At 43.9% G+C, this 22,854-nt stretch overlaps 1 protein-coding gene across 1 annotated transcript in view; it reads left to right on the forward strand.

Annotated features, from left to right (window-relative positions):
• LOC146811595 (vomeronasal type-2 receptor 1-like) overlaps positions 1–22,158 on the forward strand; it is a 57,169-nt gene extending 35,011 nt beyond the window's left edge. Inside the window, exon 4 of the mRNA XM_085615076.1 lies at positions 22,069–22,158. Within this exon, the coding sequence (XP_085471202.1) occupies positions 22,069–22,158 (90 nt within the window). The remainder of the gene's footprint in view (positions 1–22,068) is intronic.
• The last annotated feature ends 696 nt before the right edge of the window (positions 22,159–22,854 follow it).

Here is a 22,854-nt window from a genome sequence, read left to right on the forward strand (position 1 = left end):
ATAGAACCGTTGGGGTCCAAGATAGGGGACATAACTGACCAGAAAAATCCATATTTCCACATTCCCTCCTTGTCCCCTACTTGCCCGTTAAGAAATATCAATCTTCATCAATCCATTGATCTGTTAATATAACATCATTTGTTCTTCTTTCTTCTTCCGTGACGAATGAAATCTTGGTGGTGGAATACATGATGTGGCACACAGACCACAGATCGCTGGTCCACATTGTAGACATAGACAGCAACTGAATAGTATGAGAAGGCCAATACCTAGGAAGGATAGAACTCTCCATCCCCAGGCTGATATCACACTCCAAAACCAACTGGACCAAGTCCAAGTGCCTGGGTTCTGGTGTATCTGGTTTACAATCTTATGAAGGCGAGTTATGGCTTTATATACAGATGGCGAATTTTCTGGTATGAATACGCAGCAGCTTGATCCGATGACCCTACAAGCTCCGCCCCTATCAGCCAGGATGACGTCAAGGACAAGACGATTTTGAAGCACAACAATCCGCATAGCAGACTGCTCTTCTGTTAAATTGCCTAGGGCGGAAATAGTTTCATTCACTACTGCTTCAAGGATTCTAGTTAATCTACGTATCAGTTTACTATTAGTAACAGTACCTATATAGGGAAAGATGCCTTTATTGAAATCTGTGTATTTTTCCCATGCTGTTTCAGTGTAATCGACAATTGGGAGATCTCTCCGCTCTCTGTTGTGTACTAAATGAATATTTCTGTAATAATCCGGAGGAGCTAGAAAAACAGGTGGCAAAAGGAATGCAATGTAGCAGGTACCATCCCAGTCTAGAGGCAGACGCATATATGCAGTCTGACCACATATAAAGTAGGAGTGGTGATAAGCTCTAAATGAAGATTTGCCTTGATCACTGAATTCTACTATAGTAGTGCATTTACTATGGCCCATATGTATGGAACCAACCTTTCTTACACATAATTCCCCTTTTGCTGGGAATACTGACATGGTGGGTAAGACTAGTTCAACTTCGGATATGACATTTAAAATCATGGGATTAGGTGTAAAATTACCTAATCCATATACTTCATTTTCTAGATTAGTTCCTGTTCTTTTGGGGCGACCCTCCTTGTCAGGGTAGCAGACCTTGAGTAAAACTAGGTTCAGATTTCCCCATACCCATTGATCTTGGTAAACAGCTGTGTCTGAATCTATGGAATTGATTAAACTAAACCATGCTCCACAGGAGCCGTTATGTGTAAATGGGTGTGGAAAGAATGGCAGGACTCCTTCATAATTCTGATAGGGAGGGAGCGGACCACACACCCAACAATTAGTGGCATTACTAGTCTGATGGGAATGATGTAACATACTAATGAAAGTGTTATTGCGCAGCGCAAGTCTATAAGACAATTCATGCGGAGGTAAGTCACTAAAAGAATGTTCAGCAGTAACATTATTAACTTGTCTAGAAATAGGGTAATATATGTGCAACAATATGCTTGCAGTAATTATTAAAAGACTCAAGAAAAACAAGATTATTAATGTCACTATGCAATGGCTACGCAGTAATTTACAATACGCCTGTCGTTTCATCATTTTTCGCGACTGTCCATGATTCAGGTCTAGAGGATACATGTCAGAGACAGATTCAACCGCTTCACCTAGGAGAGGACTTAAACAGTCAAACCGTCTGACGTTCTAGGCCTCAATTTAGCTTTATAGAGTTCATTTTCAGTTTTTTCAACCAAAGGAAGTTTTGAATCAGTCTGTGAGGGAGTGCAGGGCACAATGTCTATATCCGAGGATTGTCCATGAAATTTCTTGATATGACTTGAATGAATCCAGCCCTTGCGGCCCTCGATCTTCACGGCTGTCCTTGTGGTTAGCAGAACCAACTTGGGTGTCTTCCACCTGGGCTCCAGCTGAGTCTTTCGGTCGAAATTTCTCACAAATACAATATCACCCGGAACTACGTCATGGGGTTTCACCTCAGTGTTGTCGGGAAAGGCTGCAGCTACCTGTGAACGACAAGATTGTAGTGCAGACATCAAGGAAGCCAAGTAATCTGTCAGCATATTACAGTCAACATCAGTTATTTTGCGTGGAATAGGCGTCCCCCACATATTTGGTGGTCTGCCGAAGATCACCTCATACGGGGATAGCCCTGTTCGAGAGTGTGCTACCATTCTCATGTAAAAGAGTGCAACTGGTAATGCTACTACCCAGTCGACACCTTTCTCTCTGCATATTTTGGACAATCTGATTTTTAGTATCTGGTTATGTCTTTCTACGAGACCTGCTGCCTCGGGGTGTCGGACACAGTGGAATTTCCACTGATATCCTAACAGAAGTGAAACATGTTTCATTAATTCGGATGAGAACGGCTGGCCGTTATCTGAGTAGACAACACGTGGTAAACCGTATCGTGGGAAGAATTCTCGAACCAACTGTTTGGCAGTAGTCGGGGCAGTGTAATCTGAAACCGGGTATGCCTCCGTCCAACGGGACAGAGCGCAGACGACTACGAGAACATATTTGAATCCTCGACATCGTTCCATCTGGATATAATCCATCTGGAGCACTTCAAAAGGGTGATCAGGAGGATGAAATCCACCCTGTTCTACGGGAACGCTTTTTCCTGGGTTAAACTGACAACAGATCATACAGGTACGAACTTTTTGCTTTGCTGCTGCTCGTAAATGTTTATTAAACCAAATGTGTTGAATGCTGTCTAGCATAGCTTTTTCTCCGAGATGTGCTGGACTATGTGTAGTGTTAATTATAACTTGGACCATTGAATCAGGAAGGAACCACACAGGCTTTTCCTTCATCATCCATCCCTGGTCCGTTTGGATCCCTCCTAATTCAGTCCATTTCTTTATTTCGTCTTGTGTAGCATGTGTCTGTATGTCAATTACGTCAAGAGTAGGATCTTTAACTGTCATACAATGTGTCGGCATCGGGACTATTGTCTTTGTCATGTCGGGGGTTTGAGTTTGAGCAGTCTGTTTAGCTGTTCTGTCGGCTAGATCATTGCCTTGGGAAATGATATCAGTAACCTTCGTATGGGCCTTACATTTCATAATTGATATTGCAGTGGGTCGATGTATTGCATCTAATAAAGCATGAATGAGGGGTCCGTGCTGAATGTGGGCACCGTGGGAAGTTAAATAACCTCTCTCTCGCCACAGCACGCCGAAGTCATGTACAACTCCGAATGCATAACGTGAATCAGTGTATATGTTGACTTTTTTATTCGTGGCTTGAATACAGGCTTGTGTCAGAGCGATGAGCTCTGCGGCTTGAGCTGACAAAGTATTTATACGATTAGTTTCAATGACTTCAGTATCTGTTGTGACTGCGTAAGCGGCCACTAACTCTCCTGTACTTGTTCTCATACATGAACCATCTACATACAACGTCAGGTCTGGATCTGACAATGGGACATCGGTTAAGTCTTGTCTGGGTTTTGTCGTTATAGTAATAACTTCAATACAGTCATGAGCTAGTGGGTCTGTTCCGGTTACTGGCAAAAGTGTTGCAGGATTCAATGTGTTACAGCGTCTGATTTCTATATGTGGCTGAAACAATGTAAGTTCATACCCTGTAAGTCGCGCTATAGTCAAGTGTTGTGTTTGCGTTCTATTTACAAGAACCTCTACTGCGTGCGGTACTTGAACTGTCAATGGATGTCTACACTATGGCATCGCTTTGTCTGATTGCTAAAGCTGTCGCTGCTACTGATTTCAGGCATGCTGGCAAAGCCTGAGCTACGGGATCTAATGTACTAGAAAAATAAGCACATGGTTTGTGTGCTCCTGCTTGTTCCTGTGTGAGTACTGACAAGGCAGTACCTTCGCGTTCTGTAACAAAGAGTGTAAACTGTTTTCTGTAACATGGCGTTGCTAAAACAGGTGCTTGACATAAAGCTTTCTTTAGGCTTTCAAAAGCTTGTGTATGTTCCTGAGTCCAAGGGAGAACAGTCGATGTGGCTGCCTCCTGTGTTGTCAACTGAATGAGTGGTTTTGCTAGAAATGCATACTGAGGGATCCACTGTCTACAGTATGAAGTGAGGCCTATGAAAGCCCGTACTTCCTTTTGTGTCTTGGGCATTGGCATGTTAGCTATTAACTGAATGCGGTCGGGTGTAAGCTGCCTTCCCTCCTTGGACAGCGAGTGTCCAAGATAAACAACTCGCTGGACACAGAATTGCAGCTTAGAAGGGGACACCTTGTGCCCCTTTTCGGCTAGAAATTTTAAAACTGTCAGTGATGCTTTTTCACATTCTGGTTCGCTTCTTGCGGTGATCAGCAAATCATCGACGTATTGGAGCAGAGCAGTGTTAACTGGCATGTGGATACTATCTAGTTCTCGTTTCAGTGCTTGGCTATAGATGCTGGGGCTTTCTGTAAATCCTTGAGGTGCGCGTGAGAATTTAAAGCTACGTCCATTTAAACTAAATCCGAACAAATATTGGCTTTCCGGATCTATTGGGACGCTGAAAAAAGCATTCTTGAGATCAATTACAGTAAAGAATGTTGCTTCGGAATCAATGGCTGTCAGTAATGACGAGATATCTGGGACCACAGGGAATTGTGGCACAATGCATTTGTTTAACTCGCGCAGATCAATAACCAATCGATAGACTGGCGGGGCCTTTGGATCTGTTCGTTTAAGAATCGGAATTATCGGTGAATTACATACATTGGAGTCTGTTTCCACGACTACTCCTTGAGCAATGAGCTCGTCAATGATTTGCAGTAAAGCCACTACAGCATCTGGGGGTAACTTGTATTGTCGCATTCGTGGTAGCACCACTCCTGCCTTTAATGTGACTCGATATGGTGTGATATTCATGCGTCCAACATCAGTAGGGCCTTGTGCCCATAGATGTGTAGGTAATGTCTGTAGTCGGGGATCCATGTCTCTAGACACATAATGGCCTTTAAAATCACGTAAAAACAATCGTACTCCTTCCGGAGAACAACATATTATGGCTCCTAGAGCTTTCAACGTTTTTATTCCTAGCAAGTTTTCTGGACATGATTTAGTAAGCAATAAATCTGTAGTTCGGGTCAGAGGTCCTATCGTAAGTGGCAGTGGCTGTGATACTTCATTAACAATAGGTTTTCCTGAAAAACCAAGGGAAATATTCTGTGAGCCTGAGAGGGGTGCCCCTGGAACTTCACTGCGTTTTATGGTCGTTCGACTTGCCCCTGTATCGAGTAGAAATTTTCTATCTTGGCCTAATAATTCACTATGTACATAAGGTCCTTCTTGATCTACTGGGATTTCAATAAGGGGTAAGTCAACTTCCCTCTCTAGGCTAGTTCATGCGTAACGCTGATACTCAGGATATTCATACTGTGCGGTCTGATACATTTGTCGTGTTGTTGTCTGTGTGGCAGCAACAGGCAACGGTGGTGCAGCTGGCACAAACTGTATTGGCTGTTGTGCGGCTGGCATGGCCTGGGCATGCTGCGGAGCTCCTTGTTCATTCTGATCTTGTCTAAATGGCCGTGATCTTTCTTGTGTTTTACCTATGCTGATATTATGTTTCAAAACTGGACAATCGTGTACGTAATGACCTGGCTTTTTACAATAATTGCATGTCCCTTTTACAGGTCCTGCTAAATCGGAATGTGTCATACCCTTTTTATGTCCTTCAGCTGGAACTGTCTGGGAAACTAACATTTTCATTTTCGTGTCTTTCATGCGTCTGTGTTCATGTTCTTGTTCCTCTCTAATTCTATTGTGATGGTACTGTAACATTTGTAACATTTGTGATGGAGTGTTACCTTGCCAGGTACTCTCGAATTTTAATACTCTATTCTTTACTGGGGGCAGGGCATTTTCTACTAATTTTGTTACAAACAGATGTGGGTATGATTCGCTACTTGCTTTTATGCCACTATTTATACCAAAACATTTTTCAAATCGGGCATAGTAATCACTAGTGTCTTCATCTTGCTTCTGTTTACAGGCTGAAATTGTACCCCAATCTTCCTTTTTCGTAGTTAATAAACGTGGCAGTACCTGTACTAATAAACCTGGCAGTGCTTTAGTTTTATCCCCAAGTCCTGCTCCTGCAGTTCGGGCCTTTTCTTCTGCTTCTAACACTGACCATTCTATCTTTTGGTCTCCTACCTCCCACTCTTTTTCCTTGAGTTTCTCATAAATACCAGCAGGCATTAATACCTTTAATATTGTCATAATGTCGGGATAGGTATACTCTCCCATGAGTAACATGTCCTTAATTTCTCGGTGAAAACCCGCTGGATCTTTGTCATGACTGGGTACCACTTTTTTCATTTGTAACAATTCTATTTTTGATATAGGCGTATATACAAATACGCGCTTAAACTCGTTGTCCTCGCCTTTTATTGGGTGCACTTCTCGTAAGGGATTCTGTCTATCCATGTGATACGTTGTTCTTTCCTTGACGGGCAATGAGATACGGTCTGAACATACAAAAAGAATATACTGCTTTCTTGATTCTAGAATTTCTTTAATTAATTTAGTACCTGAACCTCTCCATTTATTCATAAGCAATTCGGTCAATATGTCAGGTAAGGGACCAGGGTCAGAATGCTGACTCCGATATAGTATAATGAGTTGTTGAATCATATAAATCCCAGCTAACCTCTGTTCGTCTGGGGTGAGATTCAAAAATGTGCGTGCTACTGTATCATCACTATATTTTCCGGGACTGTCCACCCAATGGACAGCTGCCCTGGCTAAATCTTGTTCATCCATAGAATCGAGAAAATGATAACCCCTTCGTTCTTGGAGTAGTTTGTCGGCGGTTTGGAACGAATGCTCGTTAGACCTTATATTAATTATAGGTATTTGGAAATTCCTGTTATTATCTGGACATATCGGACGTATCGAGTTAGTAAGACATCTATTACTATTACAAGATCTTCCTCTACCTACATAGGCTATGGTGTCCGACTGTCCGGTGGGCGGTCCTGACCCTTCTTCCTCGCTTTGTTCGAACTCGTCTACCTCTAATCTCTCTTCGTGTAGGCGTTCTATTTCTTTACGGATCTTTCGGCACATGGCTATTATACAATTCTGTTTATCATGTCTCCCTTCTGATATATTCTGGCTCCATCTTGTAAGAATTTTCATTGCTTCCGGGTCTACCCCCGGTCGGTCTTGATTTCTGATCACACAGTTTATGAGGAAACGTAACAGTTCCCCCTGTATCTCTACTTTCTGGTATTCCATAGCTCTGTTAATACATTCTGGATCTCGCCCTGTTTGGACAAAATGATATATTTTATCTAGATGCTCAGTCATTCCTGGTAGCTTTCCTAAATACACTGCGGCTCGTCTGATACGCAATGATGCCAGGGTCATTTCGTCCTCTTTACCGGGCACAGGGTCATATCTGCAATCTATAAGAAGTTCCTTCAGCGTACGGGCACTAATGAGTTTCGGTGTACGTGAATGTGCTGACTCTTGAAAAGTAAGTTTATTTATTCTGGGTGGCGTAGAAAAAATGTTGCTAGCACCTCCCGTAGCCCCATCTGGGGTGTCGGGCGTGAAAGGATTCGTCGAACGTGACACAGCAACTACAGGTGTGGACACAGCTATAGAAGTAGCTGTAGGAGCGGATGCAGAAACAGATGTGCTTGCCGGAACTTGTGACTCGATTTGTTGCTGTAGGGATACGGGCACTGGATCTTGGCGTTGAACCTCCCAGGTATGCGGTCCATGTGGGGCGGAATTAGCATACTCGGGAGCTGCGTCATCTAAATATGAGGAAAGAAAAACATCTTCTGCTGTTCTAGGATGCCCCTTAGGATGTACCTTTATTGGGAACAATGGGGGTGGCAAGTCTTTCGGTATTTCTGGAGTAGCCTTAGGTAATCCTTCGGCCAGAAGGGGATACATACCATTCATAAGGGCATTTCTTTGTCTGTCTACTTGTTCTGATTTCACTCGGATACCTTCCTCAATTAATAGATTCTCTCGAACTTTATTTGAACTTTCTTTATTCTTTTCTTCCTGTCTACGTGCTTTTTCTGTGCGTCTATGAGATTCTTTACGCCATAACTCAACGGCGTCTTTCTGTGACTGTCTGACCTTCCTTTTCCATAACTCTTCCTCAACTTTCATGATGCACTCTGCATCCCAGGTTCCCGCTGTGGGCCACCTCTGACTTTCTGGTAATCCCTTGGTGTAGTCATCCCATAAATCAAGAAATAATATAGCGTCTAAGCCATGTTTGTGATACATAAAGTGCCCTGGAGTGTCCCTAGGAGGAATAGGAACGGCTTCTTCGAGAACCCCTTTTCTAGTAGTGATCTGTCTTAATTTCGAAAAGAGCGGCATATTGAGAACTGACCTTATACTTGATTTTGACCAACTGACCTGATACTTGAATTTGAACAGACTTAATACAATTAACACGATAATGAACAATCATTCATACCACAATATGCAGGACGTTTTTTAAACACATTAAACATTAAACATTAAACCTTTAACTTGAAACAACAATGATGATCGTCTGCATAACTAATCACCAAGCTTAGTTCTTGACAATAACTAGATACTTCGGAATACTTGATATACTGCTAAACAGTACAGATACACTGCTAAAACAGTGCAGACCGGATTTGTGTACCCAAACCCGTCTTGACCGGCACAACCTATGTGCACGTCAGAAATGCCTCCCCAGCAATGGTACTCACCGGGTAGCTTCGGAAACGGAAGGCCTCGGTAACTTGAACTTGAACCGGACTGGACTCGACTCGACTCGTCGGACACTGGACTTGACTTCGAACTGGTGGGTCTCTGTATACCTCGGATCTTGCTCTCTCAGCTAGGCTCTGGTCGGGATACTTCGCACTTCTCACCGCCTCGTCTGGGTGTTGATCGCAGTCTCAGTCGCCCCCGCTTGACCGGAGGGAGATACAGGAAATCCTGCTGGTACGCGTTATTGTCCGTCCAGCTGTGGCAGGAGACCGGGCCTGCAACTCACCGCCGGCGCGTGAGATGAGAAAGTGTCCCTATTCGGGCGCCATTCATGTGGTAAATAATTTTCCTTTACCAGGACTGAATTTGATACAGAAACATAATAAAATAGCTCAGTAAAATGAGAGGCAGAATCCGTGGTATTAGAGGTTCGGAATGGGCTTTATTCCAATAATCGATTATAATCGGATGCTCCAAGTTCCATCACCACGGAGGTTCAGGAAGTGAAGTACATACATTATTGACATGAAATGACTTTTATAGTACATACATTACAATGAAGCGAATGCAATAGGCGTAACAATTGATAAGGAAAATGACGAGTTGTCTGCGTAACCGAAAATGGGTGGAACAAGGAGTAAAAAGGAACATAATTGGTTATGATGTCACCTATAGGTGGATCTATAAGATAATACTTGGCATAGATGCGCGCAGCAGTATGACGTGTAATTGACGTGTAACTAGGGGGTGAAGGGGATTTGACATTTAGCTCTACATGTGGAGACAAGAAGTCTGGGGGGTCAAGTCAACCTAGTCCCAAATCATATCTAACATCCTATGTTTAAAGAACTATGTTATCCATAAAAGAAGGACTCTCGGACAGAATCTATTCTATACTGACTGTGCGTGTGTGTACAAGCGTCTAAGTGTCTACACTAAATGCGAGGGGGTAGAAATATTCCATGGTAACAGGACTATGAATTACTTGCATGAGGGCAGAGAAGCCGGGCCTTTTGCTTGGTAACTGGAAGAATGTTTACTTAAACTACTAGGCAGGAATGCATCGGCTGAGGGGGAAGCAGATAATTCGAAGGTGAAATACAGTTCTTGGCAGAGAATAGGCTGATGTCAGGCTTCGTGAGCCGCGCAGAGAATGAGACAAAGTTCATGGTCACAGATGCAGGCTCGAACTGGAGTTTTCAGAGGCAGAAAGCAAAAAAGAGTTTGATGACAGAAATCTGGGCCTACTTGCCTGGACTGTAAAATGGCATAAGTGAACCATATAAAGCCGGTGGCCTTTCGTACTTAGGAATGGAATATCCGGCCTATTCATGGCGGATCTGACAGAGGACATGTTGACGGTGGACGCACATGTGTTTGCGTCTTCATAACTGGAACTGGAGGGAACATACATGTACTTGTGACATGCACATAGAACCGTTGGGGTCCAAGATAGGGGACATAACTGACCAGAAAAATCCATATTTCCACACTCTCCAAGGCAGTTATCCACTTGTGGATGTCGTCCCCTTGTTTAAAGGGGGGCACTATTTTACTCAGGTGTCTAGTGTCTATACCCCTGTCTTTCTCTCTATTGAGAACGCTGCCACCAGTGGGATCTAACCCACTTAATTTCTGCTCTCGGGCTAAGGCAAGTCTTTCTTTGGCGAGGGCAAGTTCTTCCCGCTCGATCCTCAGATTGACCTCCCGCATCTTCGCTTCATGCTCCCTCCTCTGAGGGGAAGTCATTCCTCTCTGAGAAGGGGCCTGAGAGACATGTGTATGAACCGATCTGCCAGAGCCTCTGGAGAGAGACCTAGCTCGTCCGTTCCCAAGGTTAAGCCTGCTTGAGCGTGGGCTCGGGGCTCCCCCAGTTCCATTCTCATGCCTGCTTAAGTTGGTCCTTGTAAGCCTGCCGACTACCACTGGACCTTTGTCTGCCTCGTCTCCCGATAACTCGTCCTCGTCCTCCTCCTCTGTGTGGAGGTCGAGGTCTGGGTCACCGAGGGTTCCCTCTAAGGGGGGCATGTTCCCATCTGCACTGGGGGGACCTGGGTTAGAGGACCTCCTAGCATCGTACGCCTCTAAGAGACCTATCAGTATTGCGATGGTAGGGTTAGAACCCTGGTTTAGCTTCCGGGAGGCACACAGTTGTCTCATCTCCTTGAAGCTAAGAGTTGCATATCGTGACACGACCTGTGGAGGGTCACTGACCACTAAGGGAGTCCCTGCAGACTCTCCGTGGACCGACATGCTTTTCTAGTGAGGTGTAAGTGTTGCACCTACCTACACTATGGGTTTACCTACTGATCCCTCGCTAAGAGTTGTAGTCAGGGTGTGCTAAGCCCTGTTACACTACAACAGCCGGTTCAGTAGAACTCGGAGTATTCTAAGTTAAGTTATATGTACCTGGGTACTTATGTGATCTTTCACTGCGATATTCTTAGGATACGTGTGTGGTAAAACAACAGCAAGCTCAAATCCCAACCGCTGCTCACCAATGTGAGAAGTTGGCCTGATATGTAGTGCTCACTATTCTAGTGATCACTGTGTATCATTCCAAACGACCCTTATTGATGATTGGTTGTAAGTCAACCTTGTAGACCAGCTATCCTAGTAGCGTGGATACGAGCAGTCTTAGGCTAAACTCTAGAGGGCGTGTTAAGCCAGCTGTTTACCATCACATATACCCCTTGAACACCAAGTGAAAGGACACCACACAAGTTGTTATGAAAATAAAAGGATATTTATTTATGACAAGACTACCCTGGCTCTTTATGAGTCAGGGAGCTAAGCACACTACAAAACTCTTAGGAAAATACTTCAGTTGCACAATTTACACAAATGCCCGAGGGGCACGAGAAACCATCTACACTAACAGTGAAATGCGAATGGTTAGAGTCTGGAGATACTGATTCCGGAGTGATCCGATCAGTGGGACTAAACGAAAAAGGAACTGGACACTTGTAGAGCGAACCTGCGATGGAGCACCGAGATGCTCGAGTTACCTAGCCCGGAGGCTGCGGCTGCGTGAAGTTCGTCAAGATGTCGGGAGTCCTCGTGTAGTCTCAGGAGCCTGAAAGAAGAAGTTGCTGGCAGGCGACCAGTGACGATGTTCAGAGCGATCCAAGCCTGGATCGGTGGTGAAGGAAAACCTGAAAGCAGAGGGGACTCAGTTCTCAACCGCTAGCCAGCGATCGTGTGGGTACCAGGAGGGTACCGGCTGAAGTCACCTCGACCAGGTGAGTGGGTGACGTCGGACTCGGCTGTTCCTCGGACCAGGAGGCGCGGCGGCGACCTGGATGGAGGGCGAGCTGTCCCACGAAGGTGTCTGCTGTCGATGATGCTGGGCCCAGGAAGGGGCAGCGGATCTTGGCAGTGACCACCCAGGCGGGGGAGTCAAGATGGTGTCGGGAGTGGACCAGGAGGGTCCGTGGTACTCCTCTGTGGAAGGGGAGCAAGAGCCAGTCTGGAGCAACCAGACTAGTGATGAACAATCGTGGTGCGTCGTGAAGAGGGCCACAAGCCGGTCAGCAAGTGGTCGAACAACGCGGTGAAGAACAAGGAGCGGAAGGGCCCCCACGCAGATCTCGGGGATGCTGGGGAGGCAGACTTCGATGCTGGAGCTGCTCAGGGTTAGGGCTTCTCAAACCCTAGGTGCACTCACTCGAGGGTCCCTCGGTGGGCGTGCTAGATAAGCGTCGTGCAGGTTCTGAAGATAACCGGTCCCGCAGGTCTCGTCACACCTACGACTCTCAGCTGAGCTGATGAGGGAGGTAAAAGGTCAGAGATGGCAGGGACTCGGGTCTCGTCGAGCTGGGCAGTCTTGATCGGTAGGAGAGACTTACAGCAAACCGCAAGCGCTTAGGTGGTGCCTGCTGGTGCAGGGTGGCTACTCCTTAGCCACAAGGGAGAGTCTTCAGAAATAGTCAAGAGTTCCTTTCGTGGAAAGTAGTTCGTGATTCGGAGTTATCCGATTATCTGATTATCCAATTTGGGAAGGGGACTCGCTCCTACCTTTATTCTAAGAGAAAGGGGCTGGCCCGTGACTAGGTTCTACCTATGGGTGGAGCCAGGAGGGGGGTGGTTACACCCCTATCCTTTGTCCGGCTTCGCGCCAGCTCAGGGGCTGGTGTGCCCCCGAAACTGGTTTGAGCCGGGCTATGCACAGTGAGCACCGGGGTGTCACTTGCAGTCACCTTCCTTTCAGCCCTGCCTACCTGGGATACACAAACCCTGTCTGGGACGGTGCTAACACCGCCCTCGACAGGAAACCCTTTGTCCAAGCTCCCCTTGCTGGAAGGTCCCCCAGCAGCAGGAGGTCAGACTTGTGTCTGGTGGCAGCATCCATTTTGTGATGCTGAGGCTTGAGTCAACTTTAACCGGGGTTCAAGGTTACTTCCATGTCGTGTCCCTCTAAAAGGGGGGAATGCTAACCCCGTCACCAGGACTGGCGAGGGGTTCGTATTCCCATTCGTATGACACCTTACTCGACATGTATAGGTGATGCGATGCCAAAGTTAGCAGATAACCGCAAGGATTATAATGCCTTAAAAGTAGTTGGCCCGCGTCACCATGGAACGGCTATTAGGGCTTGGTTCCGCAAGCCGTCGACGGGCTCAGCTCGCGCCAGAGCACCGTCCCACATGATTCCCTGCACTCTGCCTTCAGGATTGATAAGGCCTGCTATAGGAGTGACTGATAGGAATCCATGTGTCCATTTTTAGGGTTTAGGTGTAGGAATACTACACCTACAGCAACGGGTGATTACACCACGTGGCCCCAGCTGTCGTGCAGCCAGTTGTGTCAGATTTGGGCGGCCATTCCAGGGGTGGCATAATACATGCTTCAGCCCCTGGTAGGCCCTGGGTACACCGATGCCCTGGATACCTGTGGTATGCTGAGACAGGGACTGACAAGGTGGCCCAGTTCCAATTAGTGGATGCACCTAACGTACATGTGTGTTAATTTCGAGAGAGAACAGCTAGGCTGTGGGTCTGATTGGCAGGCCCACAGCCGGAGAAAGTCGTAAACCAATGAAGCAAAAGCAAAAAATCTGGGTGATCATAGGATTGCAGACCCTATTCTCCTACACGCGTTACCAGGGCGATAAATTCCTGCGATAAATAAACAAGCGCTAAGCGCGCTTTGCGTTTATTTATCGCCGTCCTAGTAAATATGCCCACTGGTCCTTTAATGTGGCTAGTGCCATGCATGAATTCAGGAGGAGGCTCGCTTTTGCGGGGCCTCCACCACCTCCAGATATCTCTGCCAGTTTGGGGGGTGAGACGAAGGCGGTCGGCTGGCTCCTGCAATATGTGTTGCTGTTCCGCCATAATGCCAGCGTGCAGGTGAGAAAGCAATCATTTAATGGGTGGGGACAACATAGATTTCCAACACATTGCTCTTCTGCGCTTAGCCCAGACCAAAGCTAAGTCAAGGAATTTGTTGGTAGCCTTACTCACAGCTGTACGTAAAATTATCCCCAAGAGGTACTGAAGGCCATCTATGTATCGTGTAGTGCCTATGTCCTCAGAAAGGACCTCTGTCACCGTGACCCAGTAAGGGGCCAGCAGGGGGCATGACTATACCATGTGGATAAAGTCGGCCTCGTCAGCCCGACGGCATGAGCAGGAGTCCGCGGCTCCCTGATACAAAGGGCAGAGAGGGTAAGTGAGTAAGTAAAGACTTTTAAAGCGCACGAATGCTGAGGCGTCTTGGTGCTGGGTGAAGCAAAAAAGAGCAGAGGGTGAGAGTCAGGGAAACGCTTGAAAGCTATAAGGAGGGAAAAAGCCAGGTTTCAGCCTGTTTCCTGAACTTGGATTTAGATGGAATTAACCAGATGTTGAGAGGAAGTTTGTTCTAGAGTCGGGTGCCATGAAAGAAATGCATCTGCCTCCCCATCTGGTTTTGTTCACTCTGGGAACATGGGCCAGAGCTTTATTGGCCGATCTTAAGCTTCGACGGGGGCGTGCCATTGAAATAGTTTTTGGTAATCAGTAGGCCCACCCCTCTAAAGGGCTTTGTGGACCAGGCAGAGTGCTTTGAATTCTGTTCTCTGTTTGACGGCGAGGCAATGTGGTGTTCTAAGGGAACCAGATATATGACCATATTTAGGAATGCTTAGCAAAGTGCGCGCCGCTGCATTCTGTAAAGATTGAAGTTTCGAGAACTGGCGTTTGTCAATGCCTAGATAAAGGGCATTACAATAGCCTATGCGGGAGAGAACAAGGGCCACAACAACTATTTTCCTCAGGTCCATAGGTAAAAAAGGCAGGATTTTACGCAGCACCTTTAAAAGAAAATAGCAAGCAGATGTAAACTGGTTAATCTGAGCTGAGAAATTAAGTCTGATGTCATACAGGAAACCAAGGTTTCTCACTTTGGGGTCAGACAGGGTCCAGCCAATGCTGGCCACCAGGATTGGGACCTGAAAGGGGGGCCCTTCCCAAATTCTATGACCTCGGTCTTGTTGGTATTCAATTTGAGGTAATTCTTATGCATCCATTTCATGATGTGGCTTAGACAGCTGTGAAATCTGTCTGCTACCGAGTTGGTCATCGTTGAAATTGAGATAATAATTTGGGTATCGTCCGCATATGATACAAGTGAGAAGCCGTCGTTCCCAATGAGCTTGGCTAGCAGAGTAACATATATGTTGAACAGAGTAGGAGAAAGGGCGGACCCTTGTGGGACTTCCCCAGGAAGATAGAAATGTCCTGATTCTGGGGTATCCCAGCACACCCTCTGTTCTCTGGCTGAGAGAAAGGAGGTAAGAAGGGTGAGCGCAGAGCCCCCATTTCCCACTGCCTCCAGCCGTCGCTTAAGTTCGGTATGGTTTACCCTATCGAACGCGACTGATAGGTCGAGTAGGATTAGGATGGCCCTGCCCCCCTTATCAATTTTCTGGCAAATTTCCTCAGTAACCATGGATAAGGCAGACTCTGTGGAGTAGCTGGAGCGAAAGCTATGTTGTGTTGGATGGAGAAGATTATTGGTGTCTAAGTATTCCATGAGCTCTAAGTTAATGGCTTTTTCCAGAACTTTTGCTGATAAGGGCAGACATGCAATCAGGCAGTAATTTGTAACTTCGAGAGGGTCCAGGGAGGGTTTCTTTAGAATAGGTCTGATGCATGCTTTTTTCCAAGACGTTGGAAAGACACCCGTATTCATAACATTGTTCAGGAGGGGGGCGAGTATAGTAATGACTTTGCTTGAGACCCCATGGATGATGTTTGGAGGGAAGGGGTCAGTTGGAGAGCCTGACTTGATTGCCTGCAATAGTGCATTCACCCCGTTGATAGTCAGTGGGGCGAAACAGTGAAGGTGACAGGTGATAGTGATCCAGCGGTTCGCCAACAACAGATACTCCACTACGATATATTCATCTGGGCCCATCAAAATGTACACATACAACATCTGGCAAGGCCGCTGGAGTTCAAAGTTTTATAAAATTGATGATTCTTCAAGATTAGTTTATCTTAACTAACCTTTAACTGATCAATAAGAGGCATATTATCAAGGACGGCGTTAAAATTATCGCCGCTTTAGCGGCAGGAAACTGCCGATAAAAATGGCGATAATGGGCTTGATAATATGCCGCAGAGAATTCCAATAGAAGCCCAGGTTCTGGTGTGAACCTGGGCTTCTATTGGAATTCTCCAGGGCATATTATTGTGCCCATTATCGCCGCTTTAACGGCAGTTTTCTGCCGCTAAAGCAGCGATAATTTTAACGCCGTCCTTGATAATATGCCCCTTCGTTCTTTCCACTTGGTCAGTGGACCAAATTAGTTGGAACTAGTTGATGGTGACGATGCACATAACCTTGACTTTCCTTCTGATTTTATATGTGAAATAAACACAGACACGAGAAGTCTTTTATAAACCTTTATCTAAATGTATTTATTTATTTTAAACAGCACCATGAATTTTATTCTATTTTGCTTATTTTCTGAAATGGAAAGACACAAAAGAGTAACATCCACATAGGAAACTTGTTCATGTAATCTAAAAGCATAATTATTTGTCACTGTAAAATGAATGTCACAATGCAGGCTGACTAGGCCTGATCATTTCAACTGAAACCTGGTTATGCTAACTAAAATACATTTAAATGTAGCATTATTTTCCATTAAATAAAACCACACTTGCACTCCCTATCTTTTACCCGTGTTAACATTAGCCCTAATAGTAACGCTAATTTCAAAAAGTGTCAAATTAACAGTTTTAAATATAACATTTACTCATTTCAATAGTAACGTTTCATTAGCTCAGAAAAGCTTCTTCGCTTTTCATAATTTTGCGTTGGTCATAATTGCACCTTTTTGTTCTGATTTGTTTATTTATTTTTCTATAACTTTTTTGCTGTTTATATGAACCATACAAACAGTAATAGATGATCTTTCCCATGCTTGTGTATTCATAAGTTTTCATTTTCTATACTTCACGATTCAAATGTTCATGAATTTGACACATTATATTTTCTTTTTTTAATCTTTTTATTAACAAAGCTCAGGAACATTGCAGACACAAAAATCTTACTCCAGGTTACGCAACAATAAGACACCACTGTGCAACGAGAACACACTTCATAAAAGCATGGGCGGCATACAACATCACCTACATGGATCATGGTCTTAAGTCCATCCTCTGTATTTCCGCCAAGACGTCCAGATTTTGCCCCATTTCTTGGCGGCTCCCCTACTTTTGTACACTGTTTTTTCTGTGCGTTGGCACCAATCCAGGTCCTGCTTCCACTCCTCCAGTGTCGGAGGCAGAGGCGCCCCCCACTTTCTGGCAATGTTTTGTTTAGCCACCCCTGCCGCAAGAGCCAACCACAAGCCCTGGTGTCTGGACCAGTCAGCGTTCATTTTAATCATCAGTAGTAACCACTTAGCGTCAAGGGGAACTATCACACCCACCACCCGTGGCATGACCTCTACAACCCTGTGCCAGCAGTGGACAATCTCAGGACAATCCCAGAGGATATGTATGAAGGTACCCTCCCCCCGACATCCCCTGGCACATCTAGCATCTGTGATCTTGCCCAATGAGTAAAGGCTGGTGTGAGGGTAGTATATGCTGTGTAATATTTTGAGTTGGACTAGTCGAAAGCGAGGGCGCATCGCTATTTCTCTGGGACTCTGAATCGCCTCCTGCCACTCTTCCTCGTCTAGGCCGGGGCCCCAGGTCTTTCTCCCATGTGTCGCGAAGGGTCATCAGTGGGTCCAGCATATTGTTGATTAGCTTACGATAAATTGTGGATGTTGGTTTTTCGGGAATAGGATGCAGAAGCACTCTGTCTACCAGTTGGGAGTACTCTGGAACAGAGGTGCTATTGTGGACATGTATACGCAGCGCGTGGACCAGCCTCAGGTAGTGGTAGTGTTGTGTCTGATTGAGGCTGTATTCTTGCTGGAGGGCTTCGAAGGGAAGGGGATAGTCACCCTTCCAGACATCCCCAAGGTATTCAATACCAGTCAATTTCCACCCTCGAAAACCTGGTAGGGCATCTACCTCGCACAGGGGTGAAGATGCACGTAACCTTAACTTTACTTCTGATTTTATATGTGAAATAAACACAGACATGAGAAGTCTTTTAAACCTTTATCTACATTTTAACTGTGAGTGAACCATCTCAAATGCACACCACAATCAAGGAAGGGAAATTCAATTAATCAAACACACTCCCAGATTCAATGCAAATGACTTTTGGTCAGAATGGGGAGAATAGAGAGAGCAGTACATCAGAAATATACAAATTCAATATTACCCAAGATGGTGTGAAGACCATCTCCCCGGCCAAAGAGCTGGTAAGGGTCCCCTGGGACAGGATAGGCAAAAAAGGCTTCAGGATAGGAATCAGAACAGGATAGGTGACCTCTCTAGAACCAACAACTAGTCGCACCCCTCTCTGACACTCTCTTCCTCCTCGAGATTCTTCTGCGATCTTCTTTCTAATCAATTTCTTAAGGTAATCGATTCTTCATCAGCATCACTCCGACAGCATCTCTGGCTAACAGCATCCTCACATTCTCGATCACACCCACACTTCTAACTAACTAACTACCCCAATTATACCTTTTGGGATTCATGTACCACCCCCTAAAGTTGCAATATTGAAAAAGTACGAGATCTAATTGGACAGGCAAGCGGCGTTAGGGCATCTCACCATGTTGGTATTGTATTTCAATCAAGTTGTCCTTGTTCATAAATCCATCCCCTCAATTTATATTCAATTTTATTTTCCCATTTTATTCATATCTGCAACAAATTATCAACAATGTCCATATAACTTTTATGGTAGAACTCTTGACGTTTGGTTTCCCAGGGTTTAGCAGTCTCTGGCCTTGGCTGTGATTCAAACATGGTGTCATCCTTGTGGGTGCACCTCGGTTGGACATGCGCAGACAACTCTCACTCAGAACACTCGAGTCATGGCAAAAAGGCCCGAATACGAACTAATGAAAAGGTCAAAGAGAGAAAATATTAATTTCACAAATAAATGGTTTCACTGTATACCACCTACCTCTACTCTATTTCCCTTTTTTTATTAGTGCTTTCCCCGCATTAGCTTTTAGTAAAATAAAGCATTTTCTAAACAGCAAAGCAGGTGCCATGCATGCAGGTCTTAAAGACGCCATATTAATGCGTTCTGCTTATGCACAGGAAATTCCCTCCAAACCGTTAGACGTCACAGTGCGTAGATGCAATTGACGCATGCGCAGTAAAGATTTTCCCTGTTACAGCCACGATTAGTCCGCTATCCGTATTAATGGTTAGTAAACACATAGGCAAGCTTCTCCACCTTTTATATTTATGAAATGCGTGATGATTAGTCACAAGACACAATTAGTATTTCATGTTATTAAGTTAGACGAGAGAATTGAGTACAAGCAAGTCTCTTACAAACGAGTCCTTGCTCCATCAATCCCCTCTCTGATGGCATTTTGTGCCATCATAAAATACCCATCCCAAAACAGATGGCAGCCTTCAGTATTCCTCAAGTTCTATTTCCTCCTTCACTTTTCCATTTTCCCCTTTGCTTTCAAAATCTCTCATCTTTTATAGATTTTGCCTTTCATTTCTTCTAATTCTATTTCTTCGTTTTCCCTCTTTCTTTTCCTTCCCTTTTCGTTTATTTCATATTTTCTTCTTCTTCTACAGCATCTCCACCAAACCATTATTGTAAATACAACTACTGTTACACCAACTAAGGGCGGAATTATTTGACCTAAAAGACCTTTTCCTATATTAGTAAACCAAGTCCCTATTGAAGTTATAGTTTTTGTTAGTCTTTCCCAACTACTATCAACCTCCAGTGGTTTCAAACTTTCATGAAATTTTGTAATATTCTTTATGTACCCTCTAATTTCTTTACTTTTGTCCGGAATTTAAGTGCAACAATGTTGGACCTTTAACATTCCACAGACTCCGCCCTCTTTTGCTAATAAGATGTCAAGAGCAAGAAGATTTTGCAAAACCATTGATCTAATTGCAAACATTTCTGTATTAATCATCAAGAACCCCCCAGCTGTATCCGTCGAAAGACGATCAACTACTGTTGACAATTGACAAATTCTACGTGAATTTAGTATGACTCCCACTGAAGGTATCAGTGCACCAAATATATCACCTATTATTTCAGAAAAACTAGCCCTCTTCCTTCGTGTTAGTCCATTAGTGTTTTCATTGTTTCCAGTGATTCTTTTAATATGATACATTTTAGGAAATACCATCCCCAGGTAACAGCTGCCGTACCATTGTGCAGGTAGCTTATAATTAGCATTATTACCACACACATAGTAAATTCCAGGAAATACTGGATCGGTTCCCCCTTTTAGTCCCAAACCTCCCAAAATGAGGAAGTTATGTTCACAGTCACTGGAACCAATAAATACATTATTATAATCTGTCTTTAATCTACGAACGCAGGTCTTCCCTTTCTTTACATAGTCCAGGGACATCGCAGCATGAGCCTTGCCAGCCGTATAAATTCCCTCCCTTTCAGCCCATGTTGGTACATGGGTTTTCTGTTCAGCAGCTTTCTTTTGGAAGTCCTGCCTTCTTTCTTCAACTAAATTCAAAAATACTTTTTCTTCTTCTAGTAATGTACAAGTTAAGTTACTCTTGTGTGCTTTAACTAAATCTTTGGACTTAATTGTCAGGAAGAATTCACCCATGAACTGTGCACTCTGAGCACTAGATACTGGATTCATGTTACTTCGACTAGGAAGTTCTGAAAATACTACATCTAAGTTTGAATAATAATACTGTAACTTCCTAGTTGAGTAAAACAGACTTGCTAATACACTACATGATATGCCATATGTTAATGGTATGTGGTGATATGTTACTCCTTCTGATACTGACGCTGGTAATTTCATACAAACATAGCAATCACTAATCTCTATTGTATCTATATATTGAAATAATAACTTTGTGAAAACGTTTAATGAAGTGTCATTATCTATTACTGTGTAATGGAAACTTGTCTCATCCATTGCTTGTAACACTACCCTATCTCTTTAAATGTGGCTGTATTCTCATCAGTAACCGTGTCATTCTTCTTATTTGTTACCATAAATAAAGGCACTACTACTGTTAAAATTAACCATATTAGTACTACTAATATAACACTACATATACAAATTTTACAACATCTTTGTACAAAACTTTGTTTCGGTTGCTCAGTGACTCTATTTCTTGCCATTTTATTCTGAGAAGATAATTTCTCCTCTTCAAGTCAATTAAAACTTTATTCGGCCACGTTCTGGCCATAAAAGTATTTTACAAAAAAGGGACACATTCATATTTTGGGTTAAAACTACAACACAGATGAAAGTTGAAAACTCAATTAAAATACATTCACATTAAAAGAAGCATATTCGAATAGCCCAAAACATTATAGTTAGCACACCAGATTGTTTCTTTTACGGATTGCCCTGATAAAAAGCGTGCAAGGCCGTAACATACGAGCAGGGAAGAAAGCATTTGTAAATAGATCAATGCTGATCTTACTTGTGCAAAATTGCAATCTCTTAAAAGTGGTATTTAGCTCGCAACTCAGTATAAAAATCACAAAAAAACATAAAGTGCAACAGGTCTTGATCAGAAAAATTATCACATGCACATGGTTGCAGGATACCTGGCTTCGAAAAACCCTCAGGTACAGTTAGGAGCCAGTGGATACAATTAAATCTAAATCTCGATAAAAGAAATTGATGATGCAGAGTATTAACAAAAGACCAAAAAGGTTGAGTTAAAATTCCAGGACTTATAATAATAAAATATCAACATGTAGGTTTCTTCAGTTCATTTGTTTCCCTATCTAATTGTTTCCTCGTTAAAAATTGTGTTTTTATAATTTTTACAGCTTCAGGATGCAGCTTTCTTCCGGTTGCCCGAGAGCAGAAAGCTGCTGGGAGACATATTTTACCCAGGGAATATCTGCAACTCTGTCTAACATCATGCAGTCCTCCAGAATAGTTTAGTTTAGGTTTGGCTTATCTCTAGACCAAATTTGTAGCCACCATATCAGGGGTGCTACAGCAAATTCATCTGTTATGTAGCCCTGCCTTAATTCCTCACGTACCATAACATATGCTGGAGTGCTAGAAGGAGCAGCTAAGAGTTTACGTAGATATTTATTTTCGACTCCTTGGAGTTCCTTACAATCCTTGTAACCCCATAACACACTACCATACACTGTCATAGCGACACATTTCTCATTGTAAATTTTCAGAAATGGTTGTATGGGTTTGCACCCTAATTTTCTAGCAAAATCCAGTGAAGCTCCAGCTGCTCTTGCCAAAGTATTTTTCTTTAGCACACGCTGTGCTACCAAAGTGCCATTTTCATTGAATAACACACCCAAATATGGGTATGTTGAAATTCTGGTTAGCACTCCTCCTTTACATGGAAGGGATTTTTTCTGTTGTTTTAAGTTACCAAGTGACATTATGTGAGATTTAGTCAAATTAACTGCAAGGTCAAAAGCTACCATAAAAGATAAAAGATTTCAAAGCGATCAGGGTCCTGGCAAGTAAAACTGCATCATCTACATATTAAAGTACTGGAATCGATTTGGAACCTACTCTAGGGATGTCTAAACATGAGTTAGATAGCACTGCTCCCAACTTATTTATATATAGTGTGAATA

Source organism: Triturus cristatus, chromosome 7 (genome assembly GCF_964204655.1).
Source record: "Triturus cristatus chromosome 7, aTriCri1.1, whole genome shotgun sequence".
In the NCBI taxonomy this organism is placed as follows: Eukaryota; Metazoa; Chordata; class Amphibia; order Caudata; family Salamandridae; genus Triturus; species Triturus cristatus.